Source organism: Penicillium malachiteum, assembly GCF_028827825.1.
Source record: "Penicillium malachiteum strain IBT 17515 chromosome Unknown utg000002l:1.0-8849297.0:1.0-8852440.0, whole genome shotgun sequence".
In the NCBI taxonomy this organism is placed as follows: domain Eukaryota; kingdom Fungi; phylum Ascomycota; class Eurotiomycetes; order Eurotiales; family Aspergillaceae; genus Penicillium; species Penicillium malachiteum.
Genome location: NW_026643095.1, coordinates 5,864,546 through 5,878,461, shown reverse-complemented (window position 1 = coordinate 5,878,461; position 13,916 = coordinate 5,864,546). Strand labels below are relative to the sequence as shown.

The window sequence follows — 13,916 nt, the reverse complement described above, 5'->3', positions numbered from 1 at the left end:
ATTACCCTCGTGTCCTAATTGGGTATAGCGGAGAGGATGCCAAATAAACAAACCCCAAATTAAAGATACAAAATCGGCCTATGGATCTGCCGACAGGAGAAGAAGTGGAAGCCCTCAAGTGCTTGATTTTCTTACATTGAACTGCTATGAACTAGAATCTCCTTTGACTACTAAGTTCAAATGTTTTTTTTTCTTTCTAGGACTCCAGATGTATTCAAATGTTTGAAGAGGCCAATCTGGGTATTTGCCTGAGTTTAGTAGGTAAAGTCTGCCAGTGGTTGATTGTAACATGTTTCCAAGCACTCATTTACGCTGAGTATCTAAGCCATCGTCGGCTTTCACATGCATCAATTCGTCATTATCTCGTCGCACATCGAGTACGTCGTACTCTGTAACCTTATTTGACTTTGCGTTGCTCCTTCAACTCCTCGCGGAATGCATTCTCCTGTTCAACAACCATCATAGGCAAAGCATGTCCAATTCCAAAGAGCACAAAGAGCGCCCATTTCCATCGGAAGGGATTAACAATCAGTACAAATGTGTACCAATACATGAGTTCTGCATAGGTGAAGAAATCGAAGGCATTCGTAGGTGCAAGACGCTTCATGAACCGAGTGAAGTCAATCCAGGTCTTCATCCTCTCTTCCGTCGGACGTGTCAACGGATCGCTCAAAAACATGATTAAGAACCGTGTATAAATTCCAATGTGCATATTACCAACAGTACCGATGGCGTTAACGTAGGTGCTATTGTTTGCACAGATATCCGGATACTGTGGTGGGAAGACTTGAAGGTACCAATTTGGCGGTCCATATGGCTCTTCAAATACCACATCTGGTAAGAAATTCAGTGATGGACGTTTGAAGCCGGTAGCCATAACAATAATATCACCCTTCACTACTTGTTCTTTGCCCGGACCACCCTTGGGCACACCTTGCGCCCGATGGTTGAACAAAATACCATTCTCCTCCACTGAAACGATATCACCTCGCAGCCAACGAGCCTTGCCAGCACGAATCTGGTCAAAAAGTTCCGAGTTTGCCATGGGGGTCTGGGTGAAAATTCCATCTTTCGTTGGTGCAATATCTTGAAGGTCGCGATAGAAGAATTTGCGTAGAAACCATTCAGGGATCCAAGAAAGGTAAGTCTCCTGACCGAATACATTCATGGCAAGCAGTGACTGAACCAATACATTTCGCGGAATGATCCACTTGTCAGATCGCGACAAGACATCAATCTCGGCTGCGCCAGACTTGACGGCAAACTCCAGCGCCTCAATTGCACTAGCTCCACCACCAATTATCAAGATTTTCTTGCCCTTGGCATCTTTACCGTCGAGATTAGATGAATGGAAGATCTGGCCCTTAAAGTTCTGCTGGTCGGGCAGTGTAGGCATCTGTGGATCTCCACAAACACCTGCGGCTGTTAAGACACCATCAAATAATCCGTATTTATCTTCGTCGTCATTTATAATCCACTGGCCCTTGTTGGTCTTTTTAACGGACGTAACACGAGTGTCGAAGACCGTACGCCGCTCAAGGTCGTATCGTTCCCATAGAGCAACTATCTGCTCTTTGATTTGTTGTTGACTTGGATAGGCGCTATCGTAGTGGACTGAAGGATGGAATCGATACATCAAACTATGCACCTGGAGTGCTGAGGTGGAATTGACCCTCTGAGAAGATAATTAGCCCTTGTCATGTCAAGAAATTCCGATAGGGGAGTCAGAAGAACCACATACGCTCCATATTCCACCCAATCCTTTCTCTTTCGATCTTGACTCAAAGACTTGGACATCAAAGCCATGACCTACACAATGAGCAGCGGAAGAGACTCCAGTCAAGCCAGCACCGATGACAGCGACTCTCTTCTGGGTAACATCCGATTTTGCAGCCGAAGGAGGAGGTGGAACGGGAGCGAAGATAAATCTGAGTATTTCCTGAAAAGCTAGGTAGAGCAAAGTGAAGGTTTCCACAAATGGATGTCTGATCAAAGCCAGAATGGGGGATTCGGATTCCGCCATGGTAATTAGGGAGTGATGGTTAGAAGGGGAAATAACAAATCACTTCCAAATTCTGGCGTTACAGCTTTACATTTGTACCTTTTGACCTGTCACATTTCATATGTGACGTTATTAGTGGAGCAACCATGAACACAGCTTGTTCTCTTCATTTACCATGTGAATTGTCTCGATCGTGGGTAAATGACATCATACAACGACATCGGACTCCACTGCAGTTCATATCATAACAAGCCATTGCGTGAGATGAACAGGGATATCAGGTTAATTCTTGTTATACCGGGTCTTACATTAACAAAATATGACCCCTGGCTCCAAAGCTAATTGAGGATGTTCTCCTTACTTGAACTCATCCCGTTTTGATCTCCATGTCATCCACATGTGTCGCCCCACATATTATTTTTCCCGCTCTATTAGATCCACATCACATTGCTAGTATTCCATCTAAAATAAGATATACTTATAGGTACAGTGGTGAAGCAACTTTTAGTTGAGCTTCGCTTTCGCTAAAAGCTGAAGTGATGCTCGCTTCAAGTCGGACTTTCCATACCTCATGTACGGTACTAGTACATTCAGAATACCTTGCCCAGGTGGAACTTGAAGTTGTTTCATGGATATGTATCATCATATAGTATAGGGTACACATGTACCGCGACATGCGTCTCTTGAACATTTTGAATCATTCAAGGTACTCTTGCCCGATCTTTCTGAGACTCAATGCTCTCTGAGTCTCGAACTATCTTGCGGTACATTCAAACTTCAGTTGGTCACTCGTAGCGATTTCTTCCATCGTGATCCCTCAAGCAAAGTAAGGCGTCCTACTGTAGATTTTTAGCGAATTTTGAGACAAATCAATTGATTTAGCTTTCCAGTTACTGCATGGCTTGTCTTGAGTGCGTATATACCACCACTAGCCACTTGGAATGGGCTTAGTGGGGCATTTCATTACTCTCTATGAATTGACCTATCATACGAGATTGAAATGCATAGAGTTTCTGCAAGTACTTTTGTGACAGTGAAAAAGAGACTTGAATGTACCCAGGAGGCCTAGTTGTAGGAGGTTTTTCTAATCGCCAAGATACACTGGTCGATACACTGGCCTAGGTACAAATTCCCCCTTATCCCCGCTACAACCTGAGAACTCAAGTTTCATCTCCTCAATAGGTTAACTGCAGTATCTACGGCATTTCCAAATTTTTCCAATATCCAACCATTTTTCTTCGAAAATAGTGTGTGTCTCAGCTTCAATTTACACCACTGCAGGCACCGGAAGTCGCCTATTGCTTCCATGTCGGATCAGATACATTCTATTGCTCTGTTCCTTGGAATCACATCAATCTCTGGGAAGATTTTGACCATTCTTGCTGGTCTTTTGACCGTCTATATCTTCAAAACAGCTGCAGATTATGCGAGATTGAAGCAGTTCAAAGGTCCTGAATGGACCGGCATTTCAAACTGGCCTCATAGCATAGCATTCCTTCGAGGAAATTGCCATGAGTGGTACGCTGAGATCAGCAATAAATATGGTGCGAGCTTGAGCCCATGATATCCAGATATATGGACAAATCGTTCTGTGCTTTTCGAATTCCCCATTTCATCAAACTGACTGACTCGAACTAATTCTTCTTTCTGAGCTAGGTCCAATCGCCCGCGTCGCGCCTAAGATTCTCATCACGTCTTCGCCTGATATCTGGATGCACGTGAATACCAAGCCAGGATACAAGCGCTCGGACTGGTACTACAGAGCCACACGAATCGAGTACCGAAGAGACAATGTCTTCTCTCAGACAGATAACAAAAAACACGCGATGCGGCGAAAGCAGATGGCTCCAGGGGTAATAATGACCATGTCTTTTATCCTTTGAATCAAGTCTTGTTTAATTGCGCTTGGCGTTATTAATCTCGAAGGCTATATTGAAACTGAATACTGACTATGGTTTATTTCAAAGTATTCTGGAAGAGAGAATCTGCACCTTGAGGAATCCATCGATGAGCAAGTCCAAGACTTAATAAATCTTATTCGATCCAAATATCTGTCGTCTGATCGCCAAGTCGTCCCTATGGATCTCGCGAAAAAGGTGCAATACCTCACTCTCGATGTCATAAGTAGCATCGGCCTTGGCAAGAAATTTGGGATGCTGAAAAGTGATGAAGATGTGGATAGCTATCTTGCATCAAGCGAGGAAGGATTAGCAATGGGAAATATTGCACTTGCTCTGGGATTTAGCTGGGTTTCCCAGGCCCCGTTTATTGGCAAGTTCATTTTGCCTTCACCTAAGGACAAAATCGGCTTCGGTAAGATGATGAACGCATGTTTCCGTATCGTTGACGAACGCGCCGGAAGTTCAATTGAAGGGCGGTCGGATATGTTAGCTTCCTTTATGCGTCACGGCATCGCAGGAGATGACCTGAGAAGTGAGGCGCTAGAACAGATCATCGCAGGATCCGATACTAGCGCTGGTGCTATTCGTGGCACATTACTTCACATATTAACAAATCCTCGCGTGTACTTCAAGCTACAACATGAAATTGACAATGCTGTGCGCCAAGGTCACGCACCCAGCGCAGGTGAAGGATTGATTACTGCAGTCGAGGCTAAAAAGCTCCCTTACCTTCAGGCCGTCATCAGCGAGGCGCTGCGAATTTGGCCACCTGTTACGAATATCTTCTCGCGAGATGTGCCAAAGGATGGCGATACAGTCGTTGTCGATGGTGAGAGCGTGTTTCTCCCTGGCGGTGTTTGCATTGGATATTCTGCGTACGCCATGCACCATAGTGAGAAGATATATGGCCCGGATGCAAAGGTTTTCCGTCCTGAGCGATGGCTTGAGTCGGATCCAGAAAAACTAGTTGAGATGGTTCGGATTAATGGCCTCTCTTTCGGATATGGTAATTTTCAATGCCTAGGCAAGCCAGTGGCTCAGATTGAAATTGGAAAGACAATATTTGAGGTTGGTAATCGGGTCTTCATCAATTTGTTTCTGCTTTTTCTTAATGCAATGATCTGACATATACTTGTTATTAGCTTCTGCGCCATTTTGACTTGGCATTGATTAACCCAACGCATCCTTGGAAAATACGGAACTTGCTTGGGCTTTTCGCTATTTCGGATATGTGGGTACAAGTAATGGAGCGAGCACCATATTCTCATTGAGAGAGATCAATACCCCCACGTACGAGTTCTTACCATGAATCAGTTGAAGAACGCGAATGTGTGTATAATGACTCAAACTTGAACCAGCAACTATCTAGTACTATATAATCTTCCAAACTCGAAGCATTGAACAAACTTGAAAACAAAGGAAAACAAATCAAACATCAATATTATTGCTCACAAATTCAATATTTCTCAAGAATTGCCAATTCCCAAGTTTTTCCAGGGCTCTAAGCCAAGTTCAAGTGTTCCTTTCATCAAGTTTAAAACTCTCTCTGCTCAAGCCATAATGATTCTTCAATCTGTTCCCTATGTTCCGAGCAGTTCCAAAACTGTAGAAGATCTCAGGATGAGGTGCATGAATTACGATGCTTCCATGTCTTGCGAGCTCTTCAGGTGGATCAAAGCGCACGGCGGAACCAGTTGACATACCATTAGCTGGAGTTGTGAACCCTATAGCTGTCATAAAACGAAGAAATTCCGTGTATCTCAGTTCCCGTGCACCAACTGGTCGGCTTGGTACCCAGAAAAGAAGTTCCAGAAGATCATATTCTCGAGTCTTCAAAGTGATCATTACGGGCTCTGCCTCTTCTGGTTCGGCCTCCTGCTCATTCTCTTGTTCTGTGGGGCGGGAAGGCACACCTCGGGTTTTTGTCTTAACCTTCTTCTCTGCAGGCTCATCTGGAGATGTCCGGGTGCGAATTGGAAGGTCTTCCATTGTCTCATGGGATCGCTTGCTGCCATTTCTGCCATTTCTGCCATTTCTGCCATTTTTGGCCTGTGGCTCTACCCAATCGGGAGTACGGAATTGATCTTCATCCAGTTCTGGCCAGAACCCAGGAATTGGGAGCCTATTACCACCAGTTATTTGATCAATAACGGTTTTATGTTCTTCACTGCACAGCTCATTCCAAAAGTTGTCCAAAGCCCTTTCGGCGGTTTGAAGGGTATCTGTGAGCTCTTTGCTGTTGTGATCTGCAAATCGATGGATGGGATAATCAAATTCCGCACCATCGCAGCATGCTGCTAGTGGCGCAACTGAGCTCATTGTTTTACCTATGAGCAGTATTTCGTTCCTGATCGCAGATTTAGGATTTCCCTTGGCCGTTAGATGACTTGGTTTTGGCTTCAGTCTGCGCGGGTTCGACTCATCACGTTCGTATCCCCATTTATAGAAAAAAGTCCAGGGATGGAAACGTGTAAACTGCAATTGCAATACGGCGACAAATGCAAGATCAGATAAACCCTCCATAATATACCGAGATAAGTGCTCATTGAGGACTTGGTTCTCGGATGTCAACAGATCCCGCTCCAATTCTATCACTGGTTGTGTCTGAAACCGATTTAGCTGGAATCGATTTAGACTCCAGAACAAAGCCTTTGTAATTTTCGATGTAGGAGTTCCTTCTCCGAAATGCCCTCGTCGGAAACAAATTCCATACTTCGTACCACCTTCAGGTCGCCAATCTGGATATCGAGGCAGCACCGGCTCCACATGATGCCCCGTAAATGGGTAAATCCAGGCTAAATGACGAAATTTTGGGGCGCAAGTCGCGAGACGGGACAGTTCTCTATAGAATAACGTGAAGTGACAACTTAAAAATGAGTCACAGAAGGTAATTGACTTGCGCAGTTCATCTGGTAAACCATCCTCCACGGAAATGTTATCGATGCCGCTCATCTGGAATGTCCTGAGCTCATTTTTCAATTCTATGAATAATACGTGAAGTTTATCCCAGCACATCAGTTTGCCGAATGCATCGCTAACTACCATCAAAGCCGATCGTTTCAAAAGCTCTTCGGTGTCTCGCTCCGGTGCAAATCCTCCTTTCTGCAGTCTTGAATGCTCTGGTACATGATTATATTCCTCAATCATGTAAGATCCAAAATAATCTGGCTGGTTTCTTAATGCCTTGAGGTGAGACACGGCGGCATCTCGTCTCGCCTTTAACTCGGGAATCATAGCATCAATATCTTCCCATCGACCGGGGTAGCGAAAACTAAGCAAATCGTCTGGACCATGCGCAGTGCTCTCAGGATCTACTTCAACTGGCGTTGCTGGATTCTCTGGTAAGGCGTCAAGAGTCGCTAAGTCTTTTTGTGTAATTTTCAGACAAATTGATAGTAGAAATTCATACAACCGACGTTGTGCATCCAATAAAATCATACCAAAAGAACAGCAATGGCCCCGACGACTCACGAGAACGTCTTCTACTGTGGTCAGCCTCCCATATTTATCAGGCGTTTTATGACCGAAGAATTCCATGCCAAAATTGGTCTCATAAGGCATAGGAGGTCCGCCTGCTCCCAAAAAGTCTCCTTCTTCAAATTTGATCTGTGATACATCGTGAAAGTAAAAGATATCCGGGGCATTATGGCTTCGAGAATGGAGAAGCATTTGCAAGACAGCTGGATTTTTGGATGCTAGATCATGAAGATTGATACAACTTGGCAATATCCAAGTATAAAAAAGTTCATCTTGTTCTATTTTCCGTTTCCCTTCCCAAAGTCCATCACTACTAAAAGCCCGGAAACTTGGGAAGTGCTCCTTAGGCAAAAACCGACGCTCTTTTGGTTCCTCTGATATGACGCTGTCATTCCATGCATCTTGAATGATACGTCGACGCTTTTGTTCATTTCTTTTCTGGAAACGACGTCCTATATCTTTCTCAAAATGCATCATGATTTTTCGGAGCCGATGGTAGGCTTTGAAAATTGCTTCAGCCTTAAAGCTCCGTTCGTCTTCGAGATCTTGTTCAGTAGGGAAAAAATGGGGTATCGTCGCCATATCGAACTCCAAAGCCCGGCACAAATTATCGAAGTTGAAAGCTTCCTCGGTGATAAAGCGGGTGATCGCCGTTCTTTTCAAAGCCCGTGACCTCTCTACAGCCGGTCTAGTAGAGTTATCAAGGCACATACTAGAATCATCTCTAGCTTGTTTCCAGAGCCAGGGTAGTACTCTAGTAAGCTCTTCCAATCTCGGGTCTGGGAATTCAATGGCCTTCTCTCTTAGTTTCTCGCCCACTCCCATAATTCCAGGCGCTCCTTTTTCGACCATTATAGCCCATACTTCAAATAGAAGTCTATCGTAATCGATAGGGCCGATGCTCTCTTCCTCCCAGTCGTCTGTCTCACCTTTGATTCTTGCAATAGCCGTCGCAATATGAGCATCACTTACATTCTGATCCTTATATGTGGTCTGGAGATATAATTGCAGTTTTGCATCTGAGACCGAGTACTCGAAGTTAACCATTTTCCACGATTAGAGCGCTTTAAAGGCTCGTTAAGGTTTCCAAGGTTGATCGGCAAGGTTTCTTCATTCAAATGTTGTAGTGGGATTAATTTATAACAGTGCTTGGAAGACTCGATCAAGACTGTGGATCATCAAGAGAAAAAGTTCAAGTTTAATATAACTTGAAGTCTGGAAGTATCGCAAACAATGTCGACAAGAGAGGCTCGAAGCGACTTAAGCTGTTTAAATATCAAGAGATCAACTTGAACGTGGGAAACTTGAATCTTATGTTAGAACTGCCAGCTTGAAAAATCTTTTGGGGAATATTTATAGTTGAGAGGAAACATTTCGATTCGAGTTGGAGTAAAATCGTAAAAGAACCAAATGGTATCTGCCAGTGGGGTCAAGTTTCGAGTCGTGATGGACTTGAAACAGCCACCAGCAAACTCGAACCTTGGAAACATGCAGCCTATCTAGTTCTGGATTTCCCGAGTACTAAGAATTTGAAAAGATTGAAAGAAAACAACATTGGAACCTGGGCACTAACTCCTCGGTCTTCCTTTTACATACGAACTGTCCAACAAGATCCTTTGTTTTGAGATAGATTCGCTCTTAGTCTATGTATTAACATGCAAAAGTAATTTTTCTAGCTCAGTGGAGTGAAATTGCATGCTGAAATCCCCTAAAATTCAGAGTCTCTCTGGATATGTGTTCATCATTGCCAAATATGGCTCCCACTATATGCAAGCCTTATTGCTCCAACCTCCAGGGCTTGGAAGTCATATAATGAAATCCTATCCGAATGTCATCTGTCCTATGATAGCATGGAGTTAGGCAACATATGGTCACTCTAAGCTCGTTGCTTTAGTCTTTACTTTCAACCGGGAGTGGACTTCTGTCAATATTGAGATCTTACGTATGGTGTTTCCATGTCATTACACACTGGGTATGAACCCCACATGTGCAAGATCAAAGGTCAATAAAACGGAGATACTCGTACGCCGAGTCTTTAATGTTATTTAAAGAACACAAGGACGAGTGGCCTTGAGAAGTCATGGAAACGACAATGGGCAGTAAGGAATCTTTGAGCAACGTCCTAGTTGTATCAATCACGATCCACGGATTCCAAGGTTCGAGTCCATCTCCACTGGGCATCAAAGCCTCAGGCCGTCAGTGCACCTAATCAATGAAATTAAAACCATGGAATTCACCTCCAGTAATGTCAACTATGAGCACTAGTAGTGTGATCGGTATGTAGCGTGGAAATTTAATTCTCAAACTATCATTGAACATTTGAATATATGACGTCATCTAGCAACATTTGAACTCCAGGAGCCGCATCCATCAAGCTTCGCCCAAGGCTACTTACCAGCTCCACTGAATTCTATCTGAGTTTGATGTACAAAGGGTATCAGGAAGATCCACGAGCCTCCAGTCCCTGGCATGCAGGGCATGATCTAATGTACTGGAAGATAAAAGAAAAAAAAGGAAATGGGAACAGAAGAAAGAAACTGACGAAAATCAACGTCACAAAAATTCGGACATAACAAGAAGGCAAAGAGCGAGGGAACCTTCAAAGGGGAGTGGAAATAGCAAGAGAAAATAGGATAACAGAACAAAGAGAAAGATGCGACTCGTAGCAGAACGTAAGGCAAGCCTTTGCGAATTCTAAATTCACCCAAAGCCAGGGACAGTACATCCGTCAAGGTGGAGGTACATCATCATATTGGGTGATTAGCTTCGGCTTAGTGTCATGTAATCATTTATTGAAGAGCCAGCTCATGCGTTTGCCGGAAGCCTCCTGTGATTGCACACCTGCAACGTTGGCATTCGCTGGTGGGCCATCTGAGCCACCGCCTCCACGAAGGGGCTTTGCGATACGAGAACCACCAAAGCTGAAGCTTCCAGTGCCGTCCATAGAAGAGAGACCGCGTGTAGAGCCTTGTTTGGCGGCTTCCAACCGTTCCTTCACAGCAGTGAGTTGAGCTTCGAATCTATATAGACAGTTAGCAATAATGATAATAGGATAATCCATGTTCTAAGTTAATGGGAAGCTCGTACCGGTGATTGGCCTGAGTCAACTTCTCTTGACTCTCCTGGAGTAAGTTCTCCAGACTGGTGATGCGCTCGTTTCGTGCAATCAACTTGCGCTCTGCGATGGCCACCTCCTTCTTCAGACTGCTGTTCTGTTCCACAAGCTGGCGTTGAACATGGGTCAATTGCTCCAGGTTGCGTTCCAGGAATGCCATCTTCTTCTGCTGGGCGCGGTTGTTAGATGACCGAAGAACATTGTTGTATTGTTCTCGAGCATCGTCCAAGGAAATTTCCAGTTCCACCACACGCTCGCAGCGGTTCTGTAAATCACGCATTAAAGACTTCTTCATAGCATCAAATTCGGCAATTTGCTGGTGCAAGGTCTTGCTAGCAGCGCCGTTGGAGGAAGTCTGGGATTGTGTATCGACAAGCGATTGTCGCATCTTAGTCAACTCCTCGTCCTTGCGACCAATCTCGCTGCGGAGCTCCTCCACGGCCGCAGTCTCGGTCTCCTTACGACTGATGAAAGACTTCTCCAATCGGTCGCGGATTTCTTCGACGTCACCTTCACCCAAGTTTCGGGTCAAAAGGTCTTCGTATTCCTGTTGAACCTCATTCAATTTCTTCTCCAGATCCACCCGGCGGCTGTCCTGCAGCTCGCTGAAGTCACCTCGGTCGTTCATAGTCAACTCAGCCTGTCGAATGAACCCTTGGGTCTCCAACAAACTAGCACGGAGTTCAAGGATATCATCAGGCGCGACTGTTTCACCAGCAGCGCTGACCTCGTGGAGAGCATCAACACGTTGAATCAGATCCTGCAGCTTGCGCTCGTTGTCGGAGAAGACCTCGCCTCCCAGGTCGAATCCAGCCATCATCTTAGCCATCTTCTCAGCCTTTTTCTTCTCCTTTTCGTCCAGTGCCGCTGTAGTCTCCTTGGCTCTCATACGAACGTCAAGGAGTTGCTGCTTCACCTCATCTAATTCACCTGTGAGTTCAGAATTGGCCTCCCGGAGACCATCCATGGTGATAGCAGCTTCCTTGCCCTCATATGATACCTTCTCGAGTTGCATGCGCAATTCATTGACTTCGGAGGTCAGGCGGTCGTTATCCTTCCCCGAACGTCCAGCATTCTCCTTCATAGACTTCAACTCTTCTCGGGCCTCACGCAAACCACGCTCGAAATTGGCGATATGCGTTTCCTTCTCGGCAAGTTGATCCTGTAACTCATTCTCGCGACGAAGGAACTCCTCGCGCTCGTCTTTCTCCAACACCAGGCTGGGAGTACTTGAGCGGTCTCCAAGGCGAGAGTCTGGACGAGGGGTTTCAGAGCGAGCAGTCTCTTGTAAGCGTGATGGGGTAGCCGGTCGAGGCGCACGCAATTCAGCTCTTGCAGCACTGACAGCTTCATTACCGCGGGCTGGGGTCCATTGATCCTTTGGCACATTCTCACCGCCACGCCACACATGGACTTCACTCTCCAAGGCTGAAATGTAGGTCTCAAATGTAGTCATTTGTGTCTGAGCCTTGCGTAGAAGTTGCTTCAGCTCCGCTGGACTCAATTCGGCATTGACCTTCGCCTTGTTCTTGATTGCCTTGGCTCGCACTCCGAATCTCAAAGTAGAGACTGTTTCGGCGTCGTTATAACTACTAGGCGAACAATTGATAATCAAGGTTGTGCGAGAGTTACCACCGAGGGACTCTTGCAAAATTCGAGTAAGTTTCGAGTCGCGGTATGGGATGTGAGTTGATTTGCCATCTGTGAGTGCGTTGATAACCATTCCAAGGGCACTCAAACTCTTGTTGATCTTCTTCGCTTCTTCCAGTGTCTGTCCGCTGGCTCCTGTCTTTCCAACCTTCTCACTACCAGCCAAATCGACCAAAAACAATTGACCACTCTTTGCTGATCCGGTTTCGACGTTTTTCTGGCTGACCGTGATGACGAAAATTGAGTGAGAACGAGATGATTCCTGGTTCATGTTGGTCGCAGCCACAGCTCGAGCGTTTCCACCTCGACGCATCACTTCGTAAACCTCCTGCACACTCGACACATAGACTTCCAATAATCCCTTAACATAGACACCGCGAGACTTCTCTTCATGGACCGGCAGATTGTCATTATGCGGCACCAACAGATCGCGAATGCGCTCCATATAGATTTCCATATAGCTGACCCTCACAGTGTACTCAATATTACTCGGGCTGGTGAGGATACTGGCAAAGATTTGTTCGACGATACGGGGAATGATACCCTTTCCCTCATCATCATCAATATCAGAACCCATCATGGTGTACGACTTTCCAGCACCTGTCTGACCGTATGCGAAAACCGTTCCGTTATATCCATTTAGAATATCATCAACAGTTGGTCGAATAGAGAAATCGAAGATATCGGCTTGCGCTGAGCCCATCGGGAACACTCGATCGAAGGTAAAGGACCCTGTGCCCTCTCGGGACTTTATATCTCAATTAGCATGTCATCCACTTGCCCTATCCATTGATCTCAACCCACAGTGACAGCGCATGACTCCTCATTCTCAAAATCGACGATCGGCGTACCACCAGAGCTCAATTCAACCTTGTTCTGGGGACGGAATCGGGCAACCACTATTCGCATCAAACGTTAGCTGGGTGGTCATTTCGTCCGATAACCACTTTATATGTACCCTTAATGGTGTTCGACCCCGCGGACCTATTTCAAGTTAGTCACATGCCCACCTCCTCCAGATCAAGATGAAGGACTCACGCCATATTTGCAGTTCACCAAGAGTTTCAACGAAATAAACGAACCCCGGCGAGGGGCAGACCTATGTCGAGGGGCTTTGCGTTATGTCACGGGGGGTTTTTCTGCCTGGAGGGTCCAGGGTCAGGGGTTCCTCCACTAGCGCGGACAAATCACAAACAAAAGAAACCGAGAAAAAAAAAAACAAATGAGAACACAGCACACAAAGAACCCAGCACACCAGGTCGGGTTCAGGAGGGTGGGAAATAGAAAAGAGGTGTGAATGTGGATTTGTTGACACTCGCCCGTTTGGGTTCCTCGCCGACCGCCCCAGACCATGAGCACGGTGACCGGTCAATATATGGGCTTTTATTGACTTTTGATCTTGGACTACGATATAGGTGGATTTTTACTCCACAACAAACAGCAAAATATCATAGAATGAAAGGATTTATCATGCCTATGCAAAATAATACCACATAAATTCATTGAATATGTGCAACTCTCAATGGCTCATGCAAAAAGGGAAAGAAAAAACTATAAAACAGTGGAGGAAATGACTGATGCATTATAACAACAGGGAGGGAGAAACAACTTGAAGGAATCATTGGTTGATAATTAATGAAAGAGAGACGGACAGAAAATAAAAAGCTAAACGAAACCAACGCAAATCATGTAAACCAGGCGCCTAAACCCCACGCTGTGCTGATCAAACGGCCCTAGGGCGATATTGCACTTTGGTATATCAATCCCGGGA

General features: G+C 45.4%; 4 protein-coding genes across 4 annotated transcripts; 1 reads left to right on the top strand and 3 right to left on the bottom strand.

Moving 5' to 3' along the window:
• Window positions 1–397: 397 nt before the first annotated feature.
• On the bottom strand, window positions 398–2,023 carry N7483_005157 (flavin-containing monooxygenase; the record flags this gene model as incomplete). Its single annotated transcript, XM_057088594.1, has 2 exons — window positions 398–1,675; window positions 1,742–2,023. The coding sequence occupies 2 exons, from the start codon at window positions 2,021–2,023 to the stop codon at window positions 398–400; spliced, it is 1,560 nt and encodes a 519-aa protein (XP_056948423.1).
• A 1,285-nt stretch (window positions 2,024–3,308) lies between these two features.
• On the top strand, window positions 3,309–5,174 carry N7483_005156 (cytochrome P450; the record flags this gene model as incomplete). The annotated part of the gene is made up of 4 exons (XM_057088593.1): window positions 3,309–3,546; window positions 3,659–3,855; window positions 3,970–4,971; window positions 5,046–5,174. The coding sequence occupies 4 exons, from the start codon at window positions 3,309–3,311 to the stop codon at window positions 5,172–5,174; spliced, it is 1,566 nt and encodes a 521-aa protein (XP_056948422.1).
• A 241-nt stretch (window positions 5,175–5,415) lies between these two features.
• N7483_005155 (uncharacterized protein) lies at window positions 5,416–8,427 on the bottom strand (the record flags this gene model as incomplete). Its single annotated transcript, XM_057088592.1, has 1 exon — window positions 5,416–8,427. One exon carries the CDS (start codon window positions 8,425–8,427, stop codon window positions 5,416–5,418), a length of 3,012 nt encoding a protein of 1,003 aa, XP_056948421.1.
• A 1,738-nt stretch (window positions 8,428–10,165) lies between these two features.
• N7483_005154 (putative kinesin family protein (KinA)) lies at window positions 10,166–13,188 on the bottom strand (the record flags this gene model as incomplete). Its single annotated transcript, XM_057088591.1, has 5 exons — window positions 10,166–10,400; window positions 10,468–12,893; window positions 12,950–13,044; window positions 13,104–13,129; window positions 13,184–13,188. 5 exons carry the CDS (start codon window positions 13,186–13,188, stop codon window positions 10,166–10,168), a joined length of 2,787 nt encoding a protein of 928 aa, XP_056948420.1.
• Window positions 13,189–13,916: the final 728 nt, after the last annotated feature.